We start from the raw sequence: 17,611 nt of genomic DNA, 5'->3' as shown, positions 1-17,611 counted from the left end.
TTTGGACCAAAAGAATGGACTTAATTTTATCCTCAATTCAGCTCTTCTGCCTTCTTTAGATAGGTATGTGCTTATCCTGTCATCCATTATGAGGAGTCCTCTGCATTTTACACTTTATAAATTGAATGAGCCATCAATGATACACAAATCACTTACCAAGAATTGAACAAGATTAAAGTCTTTCTTCCAAGTTGATCTATATCTAATAATGTACCATTTAGTTATCTATTCTCTCACATATTCCCATTTTTCCACAAATATTAAAAGAAACTGTTATAAAGTCTATCACCAGCATCTTAAAAATAAAACAAAACAAAAACAAGTATCTAGCTCTCTCTGGTCTTTCAGTCTAGCACCACTATTAGAAGAGACATCTTGGACCATGACGACAACCACCCCTAGGGTTGAGAGAATGAGGATGGAAGGAAGCTGGTTCCCAGCAACTTCGTGGAGCTGCCACTCTGCCCTGGGCTGCCTACTGCCAAACTGGATGAGAAATAAACTAGTTTGTATAAAGGGGGAAAAGGCGGTGGGGTACTACTCTAATCGACTCAAGTGATCCTAAAAACCAAGAATCCAAGCCTGGAGAGAATGAAGCAGGCCAAACAACAAGGTATTATTATTTTCCAAACATATTTAATTCTGTTCCAGCCCCAAAGAAGGGGATAAACCTAAATTTTAAAAATAAAAATAAAAGTTGCTCAAAAACCAAGCCATTATAAAATTAAGCCCCCTCCCTTAGCAATAAATACTGAAATGATATATACACATGAGGCTCAGGAAGGAGGCAAGAACAGGAACCCTGGGGACTCGGTCCCATGGCAAGATCCCAACACTTTGACTAGTTCCATGCTCTTTGCCTAACACATAGAAGAGCAATGAAAAACAGGAGTATGTGGCCCCAGAGAGAGCTAGAACCTGTTAAGAGGAAAGAAAAGACACACAGCATCTTTCAGGGCAGAGGAAGTGAAGGTCGTTATCTAACAGTCCCCCATTCCGGGTGAGTCACTGGATGTGGCCGGTCCAGCTGACGAGTGCCCTAGAGCTTATCTTCGGGCCTCCACTCCCTCATTCACAAGCAGGGTAAGTAAGGTCATTCACACTGTGGCCGTGAGGCCACTGTAGCAGCAGCCTGGCTGCTAGAGCCCTGAGGCTTCCCATTCACCACCAGCAGGAGGGGTGTCTCCACACGAACACTGGCAAAGGAATAGTCCTAGAAAAGACAAACATAAAGAGGTTCATCATATCATAGACCCTAAGATGGAACAAACTCCCACAGGGGGGTACACCATCTGTGGCTTTCTCCTCCTCTCCCCCCCACCAGCACTACCCCCTTACCTCCATCTCACATTCAACAAAGCTGAGCTAAGAAAGAGGATATACTTTTCCCAAAGTTTTCAATCTTCAGAAGGAAAATCTGGGGCAGGTAGGGTGCCCGTAATGTCACTATAAGAATGAGACAATTCTCTGATTCAAAAAAGACAAGCTCCTGGCACTGCCTAACAAAAGGGTGCCGCCGCCAGCTCTCACAGAACCTGCCCTTCCCACAGTGTTGGTTGACAATTATAACTAGATGCACATAGCAACCAGCCAGGGGGAAATTCTGCAAAACTCTTTTTTTTAATTAGTTGTTTTTTCTCATTTTCTTTTCACATTTTTTATTTTTTATTTTATTATTTTATTTTTTTTAGAATTTATTTATTTATTTTTAGAGAGAGAAGGGAGGGAGAAAGAAAGAGAGAGAAACATCAATGTGCGGTTGCTGGGGGCTGTGGCCTGCAACCCAGTCATGTTCCCTGACTGGGAATCGAACCTGCGATGCTTTGGTTCGCAGACCGTGCTCAATCCACTGAGCTATACCAACCACAGCTAAATTCTGCAAAACTCTTAGCCCAAGTTTTTATAAGGGCCTAAATTAACTTGCCAGCTATAAATTAAAGTTACTTCTCCCCTTATATCAGAGGAAGAAACAGAATGTGTGGTTTAGACATTCTCCTCATAACAGAAAACATCAGCTCCCTTCATCAGTTCAAATATAGTTTAAGCTATAAAAGATGTTTTTAAAAGGTCTTATCCAAAAAGTATTGTCCCACTAGGACTGTGAAAGAGGCTCATTTAAGTCACATCAAAGAGGTAAATTAAAGAGTTCTCATAAATCAATCTTTTAAAATATCCTAAGAGTAATATAAGCAAATGATAAAAAATGGCAATTTATAAAAGGAATATAAATAGTTCATAAACATATGATAAAATGTTCAACCTCACCAGTAATCAAGAAACCAAAGTCAAACAACAGTGATGCTATATTTTTCACATAAAATCAGCAAATAACATTTCAAAGGTTCCTACACTAAGTTGAGCAGAAAACTACAAGGAAATAATTACTCACATCCACTTTTGGTAATAACTGGTACAACCTTCCACAAAGTTATTTGGCAATATGCATCGAAAAAATCTCAGAATTCTGCATACCCTTTAGAGCTAGGATTCTACCTCAGAAATTCATTAAGGATGTAATCATGAATATAAGCAGATATAAAAATATCTATTGTGGTGCTTTTATAAGAGTAAAAAAAAAAAAGGAATAATCCAGGTCAGGGGTCAGCAAATTTGTTCTGTAAAGGGCGAAATAATAAGTATTTTAGGCTTTGTGGGTCATATGTTCTGTCACAGAACCAACTCAACTCTGACACTGTGCTGCAAAAGCAGCCACAGACGACAGTAAACAAATGAGTGTGACCTTGTTTCAAAACAATTTACTTATGAACACTGACACTTGAATTTCCTGTAATTTTCATGTATCACAAATTATTCTTTTTCTGATTTAAAAGTATAGAAGTCATTCTTATCTTACAGGCTACACAAAATAGGCAGTTAGCCAGATACGGTCAACGGGCTATACTTTGTCCACTCCTGACCTAAATGGTTAACAAGTGGTTAAATATCTACTCTCAGAGAGTTTTTAGGAGGATTAACTGAGCCAGTGCAGGAAGTAAAACTTAGTGTCTAGCAGTCAGTTAAGTGTTCAAGAAATTTGAATATCGTAATTTTCATCAATGTTCGAATTCAGAACAATGTTGTAAAATCCTTGAAAATACATAAAATGTTTATAAATGTCTGCATATACTACTCTATTCATGATTTAAACTATACATACAAATGTGTGTATATGTATTTATGAAAAGGAAAAAGACTGGAGGTATACATATCAAACTGTGACCACTAATAACATCTCAGTAACAATATTTTAGTCCACTTTTTCATTTATTTTTATTGAGATAATTGACTTATAACATTGTGTAAGTGTAAGGTATACAACATGTTGATAATTCACATACCGTAATATGATTACCACCTGGTTTTAGCTAACACCTCATCACGTCACATAATTATCCTTTCTATTTGTGGTGGGAACAATTAAGATCTAGTCTCTTAGCAACTTTGAAGTTTGTAATACCATTTGGTCTATAATCAGTCACTGTGCTGTGCATTAGATCTCTAGGACGTACTTATCTACTACTTGTTAAGTCTGCACCCTTAAACAACGCCCCCCCAGTTCCTCTACCCCACGTCAACCCCCATTTTATTCTCTGTTTTCTACAAAGTTCGGCTTTTTTAGATTCCACATAAGTGACATCATGTGGTACTTCCTTAACCGTTAAGTCCATTTTTTCATCCCTTCTTTTTACCAGTAGGTTCCCTATTTAGTAAAAATTACATATATGTGTGTTTATATATATGCTACCATATACAGACACATAAATGCACTTCTTCACATATTTTTTAAAAGAGATAAACTTGCACCTATTTCCAGCACCTGTAAGTTGAGAGAATCCTAGCCACCACTCACCTTTCCTTTATGCTGAATCCGGTGAAGCCGAAGGCTGGGCTCAGGGATGGCCACAGAGTCGCCAATGAGCACTCCCCAGCTCTGCACCATATTGTACACCATCACTGCATAGCAAGGTCCATCTGAATCTACCAGGCCAAAGGTACTGCCAGGTTAAAATACATTAAGGAAAGAGGAGATAAAAAAGGAAAATTGGCAAGAAAGAACAAAAACAGTGGTTTTAAAACACCAGTAAAATAAGTTAAGTGCTTTCTTAGTAACTCATTTTGAAAACCTATGACAGGTACTATTGCCTGCCATGAACATCTGAGTCCTCGCTTGTTTAGGACACACACACACTGAGACCATTCAACAATTATTAAAAATGAACTAGCTCAAAATGCTCCAACTGAAACATTATTCCTGGTCTGTCAATTTACCTATCACAACCTCCATCAAACTCTCCAACCATTAACTGTCAATTTTGTTTAATTCCACAAACTTTTGCTGAACTTTATACGCCAAGCATTGTGAGAACCAATCCAGCTATGAATGAGGTAACAGTCTAGCTGGAGTCAGACAGCTAACGCAACACTTTATACAATACAACTGTGACAGGTGCTAGAATAACTTTTCTCTTGTGCCAAATTCAGTAAAGCAAAGGCTGGGCATGGGAGAAATATCCAAATCAAAAAGCAGGAAAGATTTCCTTGAAAAGACTAAATCTTAAAGGAATAAAAAATAGCTGGGTCAAAACAGGAAAACTAATCTTCAATGTGGGGACAAGAACAGGGACTAGCTGCAAAGGAGAGAGAACTTTCTGGAAGTAAGTGAAGGACTAAGGAATGATGGCACTGATAAAACCCTAATTTTTCAAGAGTTAAAAATTTTCTAAGTGATTATTTTTAATTCATTTCCTCTGCTAGACTATAAGCACCCTTTACTTGAGTCCTTTACATTTCTCTCTCTTTTTTTTTTAACTCCCTACAACACATATAGCTGATGCTCCATAAATATTTGTTGAAACAGGGAAAAATGGGTGGTAACAGAATCTACAGAGATTGTTAGACATCACCTGCTCATGAGACAGTCACGGAAGGGAAGCAGAACTCACTAATCTGTGACCACTAATTATGTCTTCAGCTGTCAGGGAAAGGCCAGGAAGAGAGAGCAGTAGTTCAAAAAGATAAGAGGAAATTCGGCAAGAGAAACTCACAAAGGGACTTTCTCCTCTGTGGTAAGGCTGAACACTACCTTCCCCAGGACAACTGCACCACTGTTCACACCAGGCTGCAGTGTACTCAGCGGCTTGAGCTCTAGGGTCACCTTCTGCCCAGAGGCTGACTGGTAGCGCCCATCACCACAAGGACCTAGATGGGCTGGGCGCAAGTTTCCCAGCATGCTCTGCAACTTTTTGGTCTTCACCTTTCCCTGCAAAGGAAGGGGATATAGATAAGAAGCCGGGAACTAGTCACTCCCCTTGAGAGTGTAGTCCTTCCCTCCCACCTACCCACTTCTTAGGGTCCCTACTGCCAAAGCCTATTCTAATTTGATTGATGTTCAGCAACATAAGACACATGGGGGGGGGGGCAGGAAGGAGGTGGGAGGTGGGGAGGGCTGGGGGGTAGGCTGGGATGGGGGAAAAGGCAGAAAACTGTTCTTGAACAATTTTTGAAAATGTGAAAAAAATTAATTAATTAAAAAAAAGGAAGCAGGATTCAGCCTTTAGACATCTTTACCTTGCTCTCAAGGAGGCTGGTTAATCTATTCAGGAATTCCAGGAGTTGTTGCTCTCGTTGTTGGGGCTCTGGCCAGGCAGGGTCCAGTGCTGCTGCCCGAGAGAAGCCCTCCAGGGCCTCCCCATAATTCTCTTCATATTTATGTAACTGCACAAGAAGTCACCAAAAACCTCCCAATTACAAGTGTATTTAACACAAACTGTGCCGGGGGGGAAGTAATGGCACAATGGATTAGGACAGTTCTTTTCCTGTCCTACAGTGAACATCCCAAAGAGGTCATAAACACCTCAGCATCCTGGCCATGGCAATCACAACCCCCAAAATGGAGTCATTTCAAAGAAGCTAATTTCCCAACTCTCAAACAGTTCAGTTGCATATATCAGGTCATTCTACTTTTATATTTACAATGAGAATTTCAGAAAGTCTTCTAAACTGTCCCACCCTGGCCCCTACATACATTCCCTCACCCTCAACCCCTTCTCCTCTCCCTCTAATGGCCCCACCAGATACTTAAGTTAAACTGAGCTAGTTCTTCGTAGAAGTAACTCTACATTTCTCTTGCAGTCTTTACCCCACCTTGCCCCTATGAATACTCAGCTATCCTCACAGGCTAAGACCTAGATGTATCAGACTTGCAGACAACCCCCCTCTCCCCACAGGTCTTACCGTGGCCCTGTTCAGATGAAGATCAGGATTGCTGGAAGCGGTCCTGTCAACCTTCTCCTACAGCGGGACAAAAAGATCACCAATGCATCCTGTCTCAGCCTTAAGGATGGCCATGGCCAGCATGTCCTAAGCCTCCTCTCCCTGAAAACACTCAAGCTTCTTCCTTGTCAAAACATAACCTATGCCCACAGTAGTTGTTTGTGTGGTATATTACACAGTCCCTGAAAACTCAAGGATGCTAAGGGTTTTGTATGTGCATGAAACTTCAACATATCATTATGCTTTATCCATTCAATAGTCAAAGAGAGAAGAAATATGTGAAAGCATTCTTATTTTAAAAAATATTTTAATACGGAGATGATGGTGTATACGTTATAAAAGACTAAGGACAAAATGACGTCTTTATGTGGAACAACAGAAGGCCCCACATAGCAACAGCGATACTGAGAAAGAAGAACAAAGTTGGAGAAATCACTCCACCTAATATCAAACTACACTACAAGGCCATAGTAATTTAAACAGCATGGTGCTGGCATAAAAACAGACACATAGATCAACAGAACAGAATAGAGAGCCCCAAAATAAACCCACACTTTTATAGTCAATTAATATTTGACAGAGGAAGCAAGCACATACAATGGGATAGTTTATTCAATAAATGGTATTGGGAAAATTGGACATATATGTGAAGAAAAATGAAATTATACTGCCTTCTTACACCACACACAAGAATAAATTCCAAATGGATTAAAGACTTAAATATTAGACTCTAAATAATAAAAATCCTAGAAGAAAACATAGGCAACAGAATCTTGGATATTGCTCCTAGCAATATTCTATCTGATATATCTCCCCAGGCAAGGGAAACAAAAGGAAAAATAAACAAATGGGACTACATCAAACTAAAAAGTTTTTGCACAGCAAAGGAGACCATCAACAAAATAAAAAGACAACCCACAGAATGGGAGAACATATTCACCAATAAATCTGATACAGAGTTAATATCCAAAATATATAAAGAAGTTACATAACTCAACACCAAAACAAAAAATCCAATTAAAAAAATGTGCAAAGGACCTGAATAGACACTTCTCTAAAGAGGACATACACATGGCCAATAGACACATGGAAAGATGCTCGATGTCACTAATCATCAGAGAAATGCAAATTAAAACAGCAATGAGGTACCATCTCACACCTGTCAGAATGGCTATCATCTATAAATCAACACGCAAGTGTTGGCGAGGTTGTGAAGAAAAGTGAATGCACTGTTGGTAGGAAAGCAAACTGTGGCGCAACCACTGTGGAAAGCAGTAAGGAGATACCTCAAAAAGTAAAAATGGATCTGCCTCTTGACCCAGAGATCCCACTTCTGGGAATATATCTGAAGGAACCCAAAACACTGCTTTGAAAGAACATATGCACCCTTATGTTCATTGCAGCGTTATTTACAATAGCCAAGATATGGGAGCAGCCCAAGTGTCCATCACTAGATGAGTGAATAAAATAACTATGGGACATTTACATAATGAAACACTACTCGGTCGTAAAAGAGAAGAAAAGTATCCCCTTTGCGACAGCATGAATGGACCTGGAGAATATTATGTTAAGTGAAATAAGCCAGTCAGAGAAAGACAAATACCATATGGTTTCACTTATATGTGGAATCTAATGAAAAAAACTGAATTAACAAGCAAAACAGAGGAAGACTCATAGATAGCAGCATGACAGGTGTTGGGGGATCTAGGGGGTGGAGGGATTGAGCTAAAAGGAAAAAGGACTCATGGACATGGACAACAGTGTGGTGACTGCAGTGGAGATGGGGGGAGGAAGGGTATAAGGGGATTAAATGGTAATGGCACAAGCACAATTAAAAAAATTAAAAAAAAGAAAGGAAAAAGAACAGAAATAATGTTGACTTAATGCTTTTCCTCTGGAGCCCAGCTCCAGACACAGGCAGAATCATGTCTGTATATGCAAGCCCCCTTAACATACACATGGAAAGCCCAGTTCCGATTTTAATTTAAAGAGGTGGCCAGAATCCACATGACAGTGCAGACCAATGTGCTATGAAGAAACCGCTGGTGACATTTATAGCTTATGTTTATTTTATTTTTTTAAACTCTATTCAATGTCTGGCACACAGCAAAAACACAAACGACATGAACTAATACTGTTTCATGTTTGGCTCAAATATGTTTCAAAATGCAAGTTTGGGTGAAGAAATTCAGGGTTAAATTTTAGAAGCCAAATACAAAATTTTAAAGGAAGTACAACATACTATTCTTTAAAGTATAAACACTAATCAAATTAAGAAATTAGAGTAAAATATAATCCCTCTGCCTATAAGCTCCCTGACTGAAAAAAGGACAGTTCCTAACCTGCAAATATGAATAAGGTAACTACATTCTTTATTCTGCCACACAGAGCAAAATGAATAAAAGTAAGTTAAAAAGCAATTCTGTGTCAAGAGAAGCAAGAAAGCAAACGAAGGAGGGTGAATATAAGGCCTAAATAAAAAGTGCTCAGAAGGCCAATGAGAATCTTTTAATAATGAGTAACCAGGCACTCACGGCCTGAAGGAACCCCATGCAAGTGGTTACTGACACAAAAATGGCCTGAAAACCTAAGCAAAGCTTGAGGTCCAGTAAAATAATTCCTAGGAAGTGATGCAGAATGAGTTATATGCTATTTTCTATTCTAGCCTGTGGGAAATCCAGAGCCACAGTATGTAATGATTAATCTGGGGATAGCACCTAATTTATAAGTATTAGTTTTCATTTCTTTTAAAATATGCACAGAAATATTAATAAGCATTACTTTAATACAGACTTTTTCCCATTTAAAAAGATGAACATGTTGGCACAGGCTCTGTGATTTGGATATGTGCCTGTAGCAGAATCTACACAGCTCAAGTTGCTATCTAGCACTGAGGCACCGCACTGCAAGGGGTTGCTAATACTCGAGTAGTAAGAAGTCACCTCTGTAGACATAGCTTTGCAAAACCATACACATTAGATGTCAGCAAACACTGCCATCCTGCTTGCTCAAGAACCACAAGGAAGACTGAATGGCAATCCTGCTTCTGTTGTTGCCTCTACTCATCTGGCCAGGGTGACCATAAATACTTACTGCTTGGGCATAGGCACTGAGGGCTTGCTGGGAGATCTTAGGGTTCTGGCCAGTATTGAAGTACAGAGAAAGGTAAGCATTCCCCAGAATATCTAAAAGAGAAACACAGGGTTTACATTATGCACATAAGGAGCCTGGAAGTCACCATGCCATCCTAATAAGAGCAGAAGTGACTAGAAAAATCACAACTCTTCTTGGATCAGTTACAGAGGGGACGACAGCAGGCAAACCACTGCCCCCAAAACTGGAGGGACAGGCAGGTAAAAATACAGCTTCTCAGAACAGAAACACACGAGCTGCCACAGGAAACAGTGCTGGGGCATGAAAACCTGAACTGTAATTGATGAATTACTAGAGGCTCAGCATGGACAAGTCTGAGAGTTAAAAACTGCAGGAGTCCCAGTCATAAGAAGGCCCCCACAATATTATGAGATCAACCTCCAGAAGATCAACCAGATCCCCACAGCAAATATCGAAGAGAAAAAATTCCCTTGTTATTCCAGCAGAAGGACTGAAAATAGGAACATTCTGAAATATGCTCAAGCACTCTGTTCTTAACAAAAGTGAACAAGACCGCCCTCAGGGAACTAGTAAACCAGGACCTAACCATAAAGAAGGGAACTAACCAACTCCACTCCACTCTAGCCATCTTGTCCCACCTACGAGAGGAGAAAAAAACTGAAGTAGTGGTGGATTATCTCAGAGCCCAAGTTCAAGAAATGACCTGTTCTGATCACCCTGAAAAGTCTATTAGAAGGCCTGACACAAACTAGTAATGACACTATATCCAGTGCACGGCACATTCCACTGGGATAAAGAGGCAACCATGGACCTAAAGGAGAAAGCTGAACAGACTATACACAAAAGCCCTACCTTGCTTGTGTGGAACATAAGCCTCCTCTCCTGAATGAAAAGACCCAAGAGTTCCTAGAATAGTGGTTCAACAAAATAACCTTTTGGGCTTCTTCAAAACAAAGATGCCTTGCCCTGACCAGTGTGGCTCAGTAGGTTGGGTGTCACCTCACAAAGAAAAAGGTTGCAGGTTTCATTCCTGGTCAGGGCACATGCCTGGGTTGTGTGTTTGGTCCCCAGTTGGGGCACGTACAAGAGGCAATAGATCAATGTTTCTCATAGTAACGTTTCTTTCCCTTTTTCTCCTTCCCTTCCCTAAAAATAAATAAGTAAAAATCTTAAAAAAAAAAAAGATGCCTGGCTTTAGAGGCAGACTCTAGTTGGGCTCCAGATGACTCTGGTGTGTAGCTAAAAAGATAATGGCCACAGTCATTAAATGAGCTCTAAGAATGGATTAGAGATTTTTGAGAGCACTCACACCAGGAGCGGCCGTCATGGATATCCATCTGCACAGCCAACTTAGCCTGCCGAACGCTGTCCATGACATGGCGGGAATGCTCATCGCCAGAGTCAGTCCGCAGCTGGCGAAGCACCATTGACAGGTTTTGAAGGGAGACTTTGTTCTTGCACTGCAAATGGAAAAGACACATATACTCAACCTTGCTGGTTCAAGTTCCCTTTCCAGATCTATTCTATCCCCACCTTCTTCTAAATCCAATTTATCACCTTAATTCTTACTGCCATGTGTATCTTAAACCCACATCTACAAGCACCAACTTGGTGGCTAACTATTCTTCACTTTTCATTGCCCCTGAACCTGATCCTATCATCTTCCTTCCTCAGTCCCCGACCCTGTTTTCCTCATTCAGTTCTGTTTCCCCACCCTTCTTCCCTTCTGATTCTTTTCACCTAGTCCCAACACAGCACTACTGTGATATTCATATCCCAAAGGGGATAGTGGGAAGCTCACATGGGTGAGGGCTCCTGAGAAGCAGGTATGGGCAGCTGCAACATCCCCTTTCTTCCAGTACACCTCCCCCAGCTGGTTCCAGGCTTCCACCAGCTTGGGCTCCAGCTTCACAGCTTTTGACAAAAGCTCCTCAGCCTTAGGACTATAGTCAGGAGTCACATTCAGTGCCTTTCCAGTCAGCATCAGAACCTGGGCCTTGCCCTGAACAGAACCTAGGAGAAAGGCGAAAAGATACAGGAAAGTGAAATAACCCAGGCAGTCTTCCCGAAAAGACCAGGACACTTTTTCTCACGAAAAAACCCATGTCAGATCTAGAAATGAAATACTTCAGGAAAATCTTTATGGCTAAACCACTTATTGAAAGCCTACCACAGGCAGAGAACTATGTTAAGAAATGGGGTAACAAAGAAAGCATTACCCTTACCTTTAAGGGGCTTACAATCTAGTGGAGAAGACAAAGCATACATAGAAAATTAGAACAGTGAAAGAGACCATATGCATCTAGCCATGAATGGGCTTTAAAAAGCACAAAAGAAAAAAAGACAAGACCCTCCAGGTAGGAAAATGATGTAAACAAAGACAAAGGCAGAAAACATGTGGCATGTTCATGGGAGAATGCATGATCCACAGAAAATGGAGACCTGAATACCAGGTTAAGGGGTTTGGACTTTAACCACTCAACACTAGCAATCTTTGACGATACTTGAGCAAAGACGTAGATGAAAGGATGAAATTAAATGCTTGAAGTAATGATTAAGAAAGATAATGGCCACAGTCATTAAATAAGTTGATTTGGAAATAAAAGAAATTAGAGGCAGAAAGGTCAGTTAAGATGATCATTGTAATAGTTCAAACAACAAGTATGCTCTTTTATCTCATGGCATTTGCTATACTCAAACTTTAGAAAAACTGTTTAGAGGACTGAAAGGCTGCCATCCTGCAGAGGGGTCCTGAGAAGAAATACTCTGTTGTACTGTGCTGTAGCACAGTACACAAAGAGGACAAAAGAGGATACAGAGAGAGAAAAGCTATCACATTTCAGTGATGGGCAGGGGATTGCACGCTCTGTTGGAACTCATACCCACTACTTCCTTCATCTGCTGCAGGGTCTTCTCCATCTCCTCCCGCACATCCTGTTGCTTCCTCCCAGCATCCTCGACACTGTGTGTCTCAAAATAGCACTCTCGAAATGAGTAGAGTTGATCCACCAGTTCCTAGGAAGCATAAGGATGGTACCATTATGTGGAGAGAACAGACAAGAAAATCTGAGACTGGCTAGCTATACCAGATCTTTGCCTAAAAATACTGATTCTCTATCTCAACCAGGAATAACACAAGAGGCAGATAGACAGGTCTATCAAAATGCCACAGATCATAAGGGACAATAGCCAGTATCCCAGGCCCACTCTCCCATTGTCCCATGCAAGTCTCTGCACCATGATGATAGTTCCCTCCCTCCCAAACCCAGCAGGGCTTCTAATATAACTAAGCAATTCACATACCACAGTCAAAAAGTGGGAAACACTTTGCAACTTGAGGTAAGATAAAAGTTATTATGTTAATCCTATCTGATACTGGTTCCCAAAGTATAAAAGTTTTAAATTTACCTTAAAACTGGACTTCTAACAAAAACAATCTTACCTATGCTACCATCTGTAAATACATGACCTCTGTGACCTTGATAAACACATGAGAGTGGTTGGTTTCCCATAACAAACAGGCCAATTTAAGCTTGATAACCTTGGTATTTTTGCAGGATTTTATTTTGTTAAGTATTTGTGTTTTTAATTTGTTTTGCATTGTTTTTGTCAAGTCGCCTTCTGGCTCCCTTACATTCTTTCCAAGTAAATGTTCTCTCTTAAATACTTCTCTCTCTGGGTCTCCCTGTGACACCAAAGGTTTCCCATTATCTAGTCTTTCCTGAAACTAGATTTATATATTTCAGGAAATATTCCTGTAACAGAAATATATATGCCGTATTTTGCCATGTATAATGTGCACTCACATTTTTGTGCCCATTATACACAGGATTATTATACCCACTATCATACCCATGGTATGTGTTCATTATACCCATGCATAATACGCATCCTTATTTTTCCTTAAAAAATTTGGGCAAAAAAGTGATTATACATGGCAAAATATGGTAATACTATTCCATCAAGTCTTAACTACCTCCACAGCACATCCTAAATCCGTCTACCCATTTCCATCCTACTGTGACCATCCTGGTCTAAACCATAATCATTACTTGCCTGGACTAGTGCAATAAGTTCTTCTTACCTGATCATTCTGCTTCTACTCTCTCCCATTGTCCTCACTGTAGTGAGAGTTAACCCTATAAAAATGCATTTCATATCACAAGCCTTCATATAGTTTCCCACTGTAGACAAAAGATAGAATAAAATCTACCTCCCTGCTATGGCTGAGAATATTGTATGACCTGACCTCCCACTACTCACCCTGCCACTAACTTCACTTTTTACCACTCTCCCTCCTACAAAACTCAAGCTACATGGGCTTTTATTCAGTTCCTCAAATCCACCAAGCTCAGTCCTGCTTTGGGTCTTTACACATGCTGCTCCCTGTGCCTGGACATTCTTTCCCCAGATCTTTGCAGGGCACATTCGTCATCATCATTTAGATCTCAGTTCATATATCAACGTCTCAGAGAGGCTTTCCCTGACTACCCAAACTAAAGGACCCCTTTCTCCTGTGTCCACTGTTAAATCGTGCTCTTATTTTTCTTCACAGTACTTATCATTTGAAATCTTGTGGCCTATCATTAACTGTCTATAATCTGGCACCACCACTGGAATGTAAACTCCATGATGGGAGGGACTTACTGTTTCGTTGCACCTGAGCACTACAACAGGGCTTAGGACATGACAGGCTTTCATTAAATATGTTAACTGAGTGAATTAATGAATTATCCCTGTCTCTACCAAATATTTATGTCCTACATTTGATTTAAAACCCTACCCAAAACGAAGAGAATGGATTAGCACCCTATGCAGTAGTGCTTTTCAAATTTTATTGTGTGTATTTCCAGGGCCTGGCCTGCAGAGATTCTCATTTTAGTAGTTTTAGCAAAACTCAAAATCCTGCACTTTAACGGGCACTCTAGATGACTGTAATAAAAATGATCTATAAAATACACTTTGAGAAATATACTTTTATACATCACTTGTACCCTAAGATGTCTATAAAAATGAAATCACAGCTTGCCACCATTCCCATGGATAGCAACATCACTATCCTCTCTCCTCTATTCCATTCCTGTACCTTCCCCACCCACTCTGAGATACTCCAAGCATCCTCTACCTAGCTGCTTAGTGCATCTACCACAAGTGAGCCCAGGAAAACACCATTCTCAGCAAAAATTATAACCACTTTCTTTTTCCCTACAATGAGCATAGATGCAAATTAGGAATTTTAGAGAGGGTCTTATTGTTTATTTTCTTGTTATATTTGTTAAAGCAAACATACAAGACACTGCTTGGTCATGTTGTTTTGCTGGAATGAAGATTTTAGTAACTTTTGTCTCATGGCTATATATCTATAGATACTATATAGATATATAGTTAAGTTTAAGTAGGTACATGTAAAATTACAAATTAAAAAAAAAAAAAAACCTCACCACCCCAACCACCTCAGGGATAACCACTATTTAGTATACATTTTCAGGTTTTCATATATATGTGAAATATTATTAGTGTGTGTATATATATATATATATATATATATACACACACTAATACACATATATAAATATATACACACTAATATTGCTATATTTCAGCCAGTCACACTAGAAAAATAATTAAGTTAATCCAAGTCTACTGGAAGTAAAATAAAGCTTACATTCTAAAAAGTGCTATTTTAATCTGCTCAAAAAAACAACAAAGTCTCATTAATGTTTAACTTCTGCATTAAAAGTCTTAAGTTATAAGTCTGTCCCAGGTCTAATGTTTAAATTTCAGGCTGTCTTAGAAAACAAAGAACTGAGTTTCTGAGATTTAAGGAAAATCTTGGGTCATTAAAAGACAGATAAAGAGCCGAGCCAAGGAGTTAGCTCCTACCTACATTGTACAAAACACTAGTCCTAGCCAAAACGGCAGTCAACTGTGGAATGGGTGGAATCTGGTCTCCCCTGCATCAGACCCCAAACTGGGATGCGCAGTGTGCAAATCAATCAATTAACTAATTAATTTTTAAAAACTGTTAAGTCCTAAAGGGAATAACTAGGACACATGCGGTGCAAGCCATTACTGTGACTGTTGCCAATTTAAAAGCAGAGGAGTAAGGAAGAAACGGCCTTTGCGGGTATCAAAACAACCTGTAGTAACAGCTTCTGGAGATCTGCCATAAACATGTGTATGCAATTTGTTATGGGTGAATCGAGGGAGAAAAACTTCATAAGAATGTGCAGGAGTCAAGTTAGGAGCACCAAATCCTCCAGCATACAGGGCTGAAATTAGGTCAGGTCAGCAGCAGGAGGTCCCAACACACAGAGGGGCTGCGCCCATGCCGGGGAGCCTGCCGGGGCAGGCGGCAGCTGCACCTTCTGAAGTTGTTATAGTAACCGCACGGACAAACGCAGGGTCCCGCAGGTGCCAAGGAACTCGCAGGTACTGCATAAAGTGGATCCCCTGCTTCTCCCCGATAACAAAAGAACACACAGGCTTTAACCTATGGCCCCCACCTGCAATTTCAGCAAGATCCGCTCGACTTCTTCCTCTTCATCAGCCATCATTTCCCGGCCACTCTCGCTACTCCGCCCCCACTTCATAACCAGAGAGTCTCATCCCTACCCTCATCATGGAGCTACAGCGACATCTAGGGCGCCGGAGGCTTACCTGCACCTGAGTAAAGCTGGTTTTCGTGAAAGGGTATTGCTCCAAACCAGCTCAATCCAATGACTAAAGATCAAAGGAGATGCTCTATAATCATTTGAGTTCATAAAGATGTTTATTTCCCAAATTCTGGAAACAAGATGTTCTCAGTTCAATTGTATGTATATTTTTGTCTCATATTTCCCTACTTACTTATATCAGGATTATAATATTCCCCCAAAAGAAGACAGCTTAAGACAGTGGATGCCTGTGCTACAAGTTTAAAATTTGAAGGAAATGTAGTACAATGGTAAGGAAACTTGTCTGAATATTTTCCAAACTTTACAGTGATTCTCTATGTAACAGGAATTTTATCATTTTGAACATACTATCCTATTAAATCTACTACACTTGGAGCGGTATTATGAAAGCCATCACTAATCCACTAATAGTATATTAAGTACACTAGTAATACTTATTGACAGGAAGTATATATGCAGGTTACATAAGAAACAATGAAAGTCTCTGGAGAGGGAAACAGGGGGACTGAGAGTTGCTGGTGGGCAAAGAAAATTTCACTGGGTACACTTTTGAATGTATATGTATTTGCTACTCAAAAATAAGCATAGCCCTGGCCAGTGTGGTTCAGTTGGTTGGGCATCACTTTGCAAAGCAAAAGGTCGCTGGTTTGATTCCCACTTAGGCACATGCCTGGGTTGCATTTTTGGTCCCCAGTTGGGATTTTGTGCAAGTGGAAACCGGTAATGTTTCTTTCCTGCATCAATGTTTCTCTCCTTCTCTCTCTCCCTTTCTTCCCCTCTCTAAAAATCAATAAATAAACTCTTTTTTAAAAAAATAAGCATAATCTTTAAGTAAAGAAAACTACTTCCACATAGACTATCTCTGAAAGAGACACAAGACAGCAGTAATTGCTTCCAGAAAGGGAAGTGAGTGGCTGGGAAACATGTGCCTTTTCTATACCTTTTGAATTTATACCATATGAATATATTAAACATTTCAATAATAAGTAACTTTCTTAAAAATAGCATGTAATAGTCCTAACAATGTTTCTGTTTACTTTCTAGTTTTAATTATAGCTTACTTGTACTTCAGACTGATTCTGTGAAATTAAAGGAAGAAACAGAAGTTCAAGAAAGAAATCATGAATGTACATAAAAGATCCTCACACAATTTTCCAACAAAATTTAAAATTGTGTATGGAAGAGAAATACTATGTACTGTAATCTATAAAAATCTGTGTGAATGCTATGAAATAGGGAGGGATGTTTTAAAAGTTTTAAGTCAAGATTTTCCATCCTCTTTCTCAGGCTTGTCAACCAATGGTCTTTGGCCCCAGTTCAACATCAACAGGAATCCCCAGTATGGGGTGTGGTGAAGATGGAAGCTTTACTTGGTGCAAAACAGCTCAATTGTGATAGAGCACAGTCATGAAAATAGCACAGTTGTGAGGCAGCCCTGGGGCCAGGCCCCTCTCTGATTAGACATCTCTGCTCTGACCTCACTGGTCTACTACTGCTGGTCTACTACACTGTGCTCTGGGAAGACATCTCTGTGTTTCAGCTCTGAT

At 39.9% G+C, this 17,611-nt stretch overlaps 1 protein-coding gene across 2 annotated transcripts; it reads right to left on the bottom strand.

The window, feature by feature from the left end:
• Positions 1-595: 595 nt before the first annotated feature.
• On the bottom strand, positions 596-15,972 carry TTC5 (tetratricopeptide repeat domain 5). Of its 2 annotated transcripts, none has more exons than XM_028504277.2 (10): positions 15,894-15,972; positions 12,270-12,402; positions 11,189-11,400; positions 10,697-10,847; positions 9,367-9,458; positions 6,235-6,291; positions 5,569-5,715; positions 5,046-5,260; positions 3,851-3,995; positions 596-1,213 (listed from the first exon to the last, which is right to left on the bottom strand). In XM_028504277.2, the coding sequence occupies exons 1-10, from the start codon at positions 15,942-15,944 to the stop codon at positions 1,094-1,096; spliced, it is 1,323 nt and encodes a 440-aa protein (XP_028360078.1). In that variant the 5' UTR covers positions 15,945-15,972; the 3' UTR covers positions 596-1,093. The 2 variants fall into 2 exon arrangements, with proteins under 2 accessions (XP_028360078.1, XP_035887025.1); XM_036031132.1 differs by having other exon boundaries at positions 3,851-3,978.
• Positions 15,973-17,611: the final 1,639 nt, after the last annotated feature.

The sequence above is a fragment of the Phyllostomus discolor genome, chromosome 1, assembly GCF_004126475.2.
Source record: "Phyllostomus discolor isolate MPI-MPIP mPhyDis1 chromosome 1, mPhyDis1.pri.v3, whole genome shotgun sequence".
NCBI lineage: Eukaryota > Metazoa > Chordata > Mammalia > Chiroptera > Phyllostomidae > Phyllostomus > Phyllostomus discolor.
Note: the sequence above shows the minus strand (reverse complement) of the source record. Positions and strands in the feature narration are given on the sequence as shown.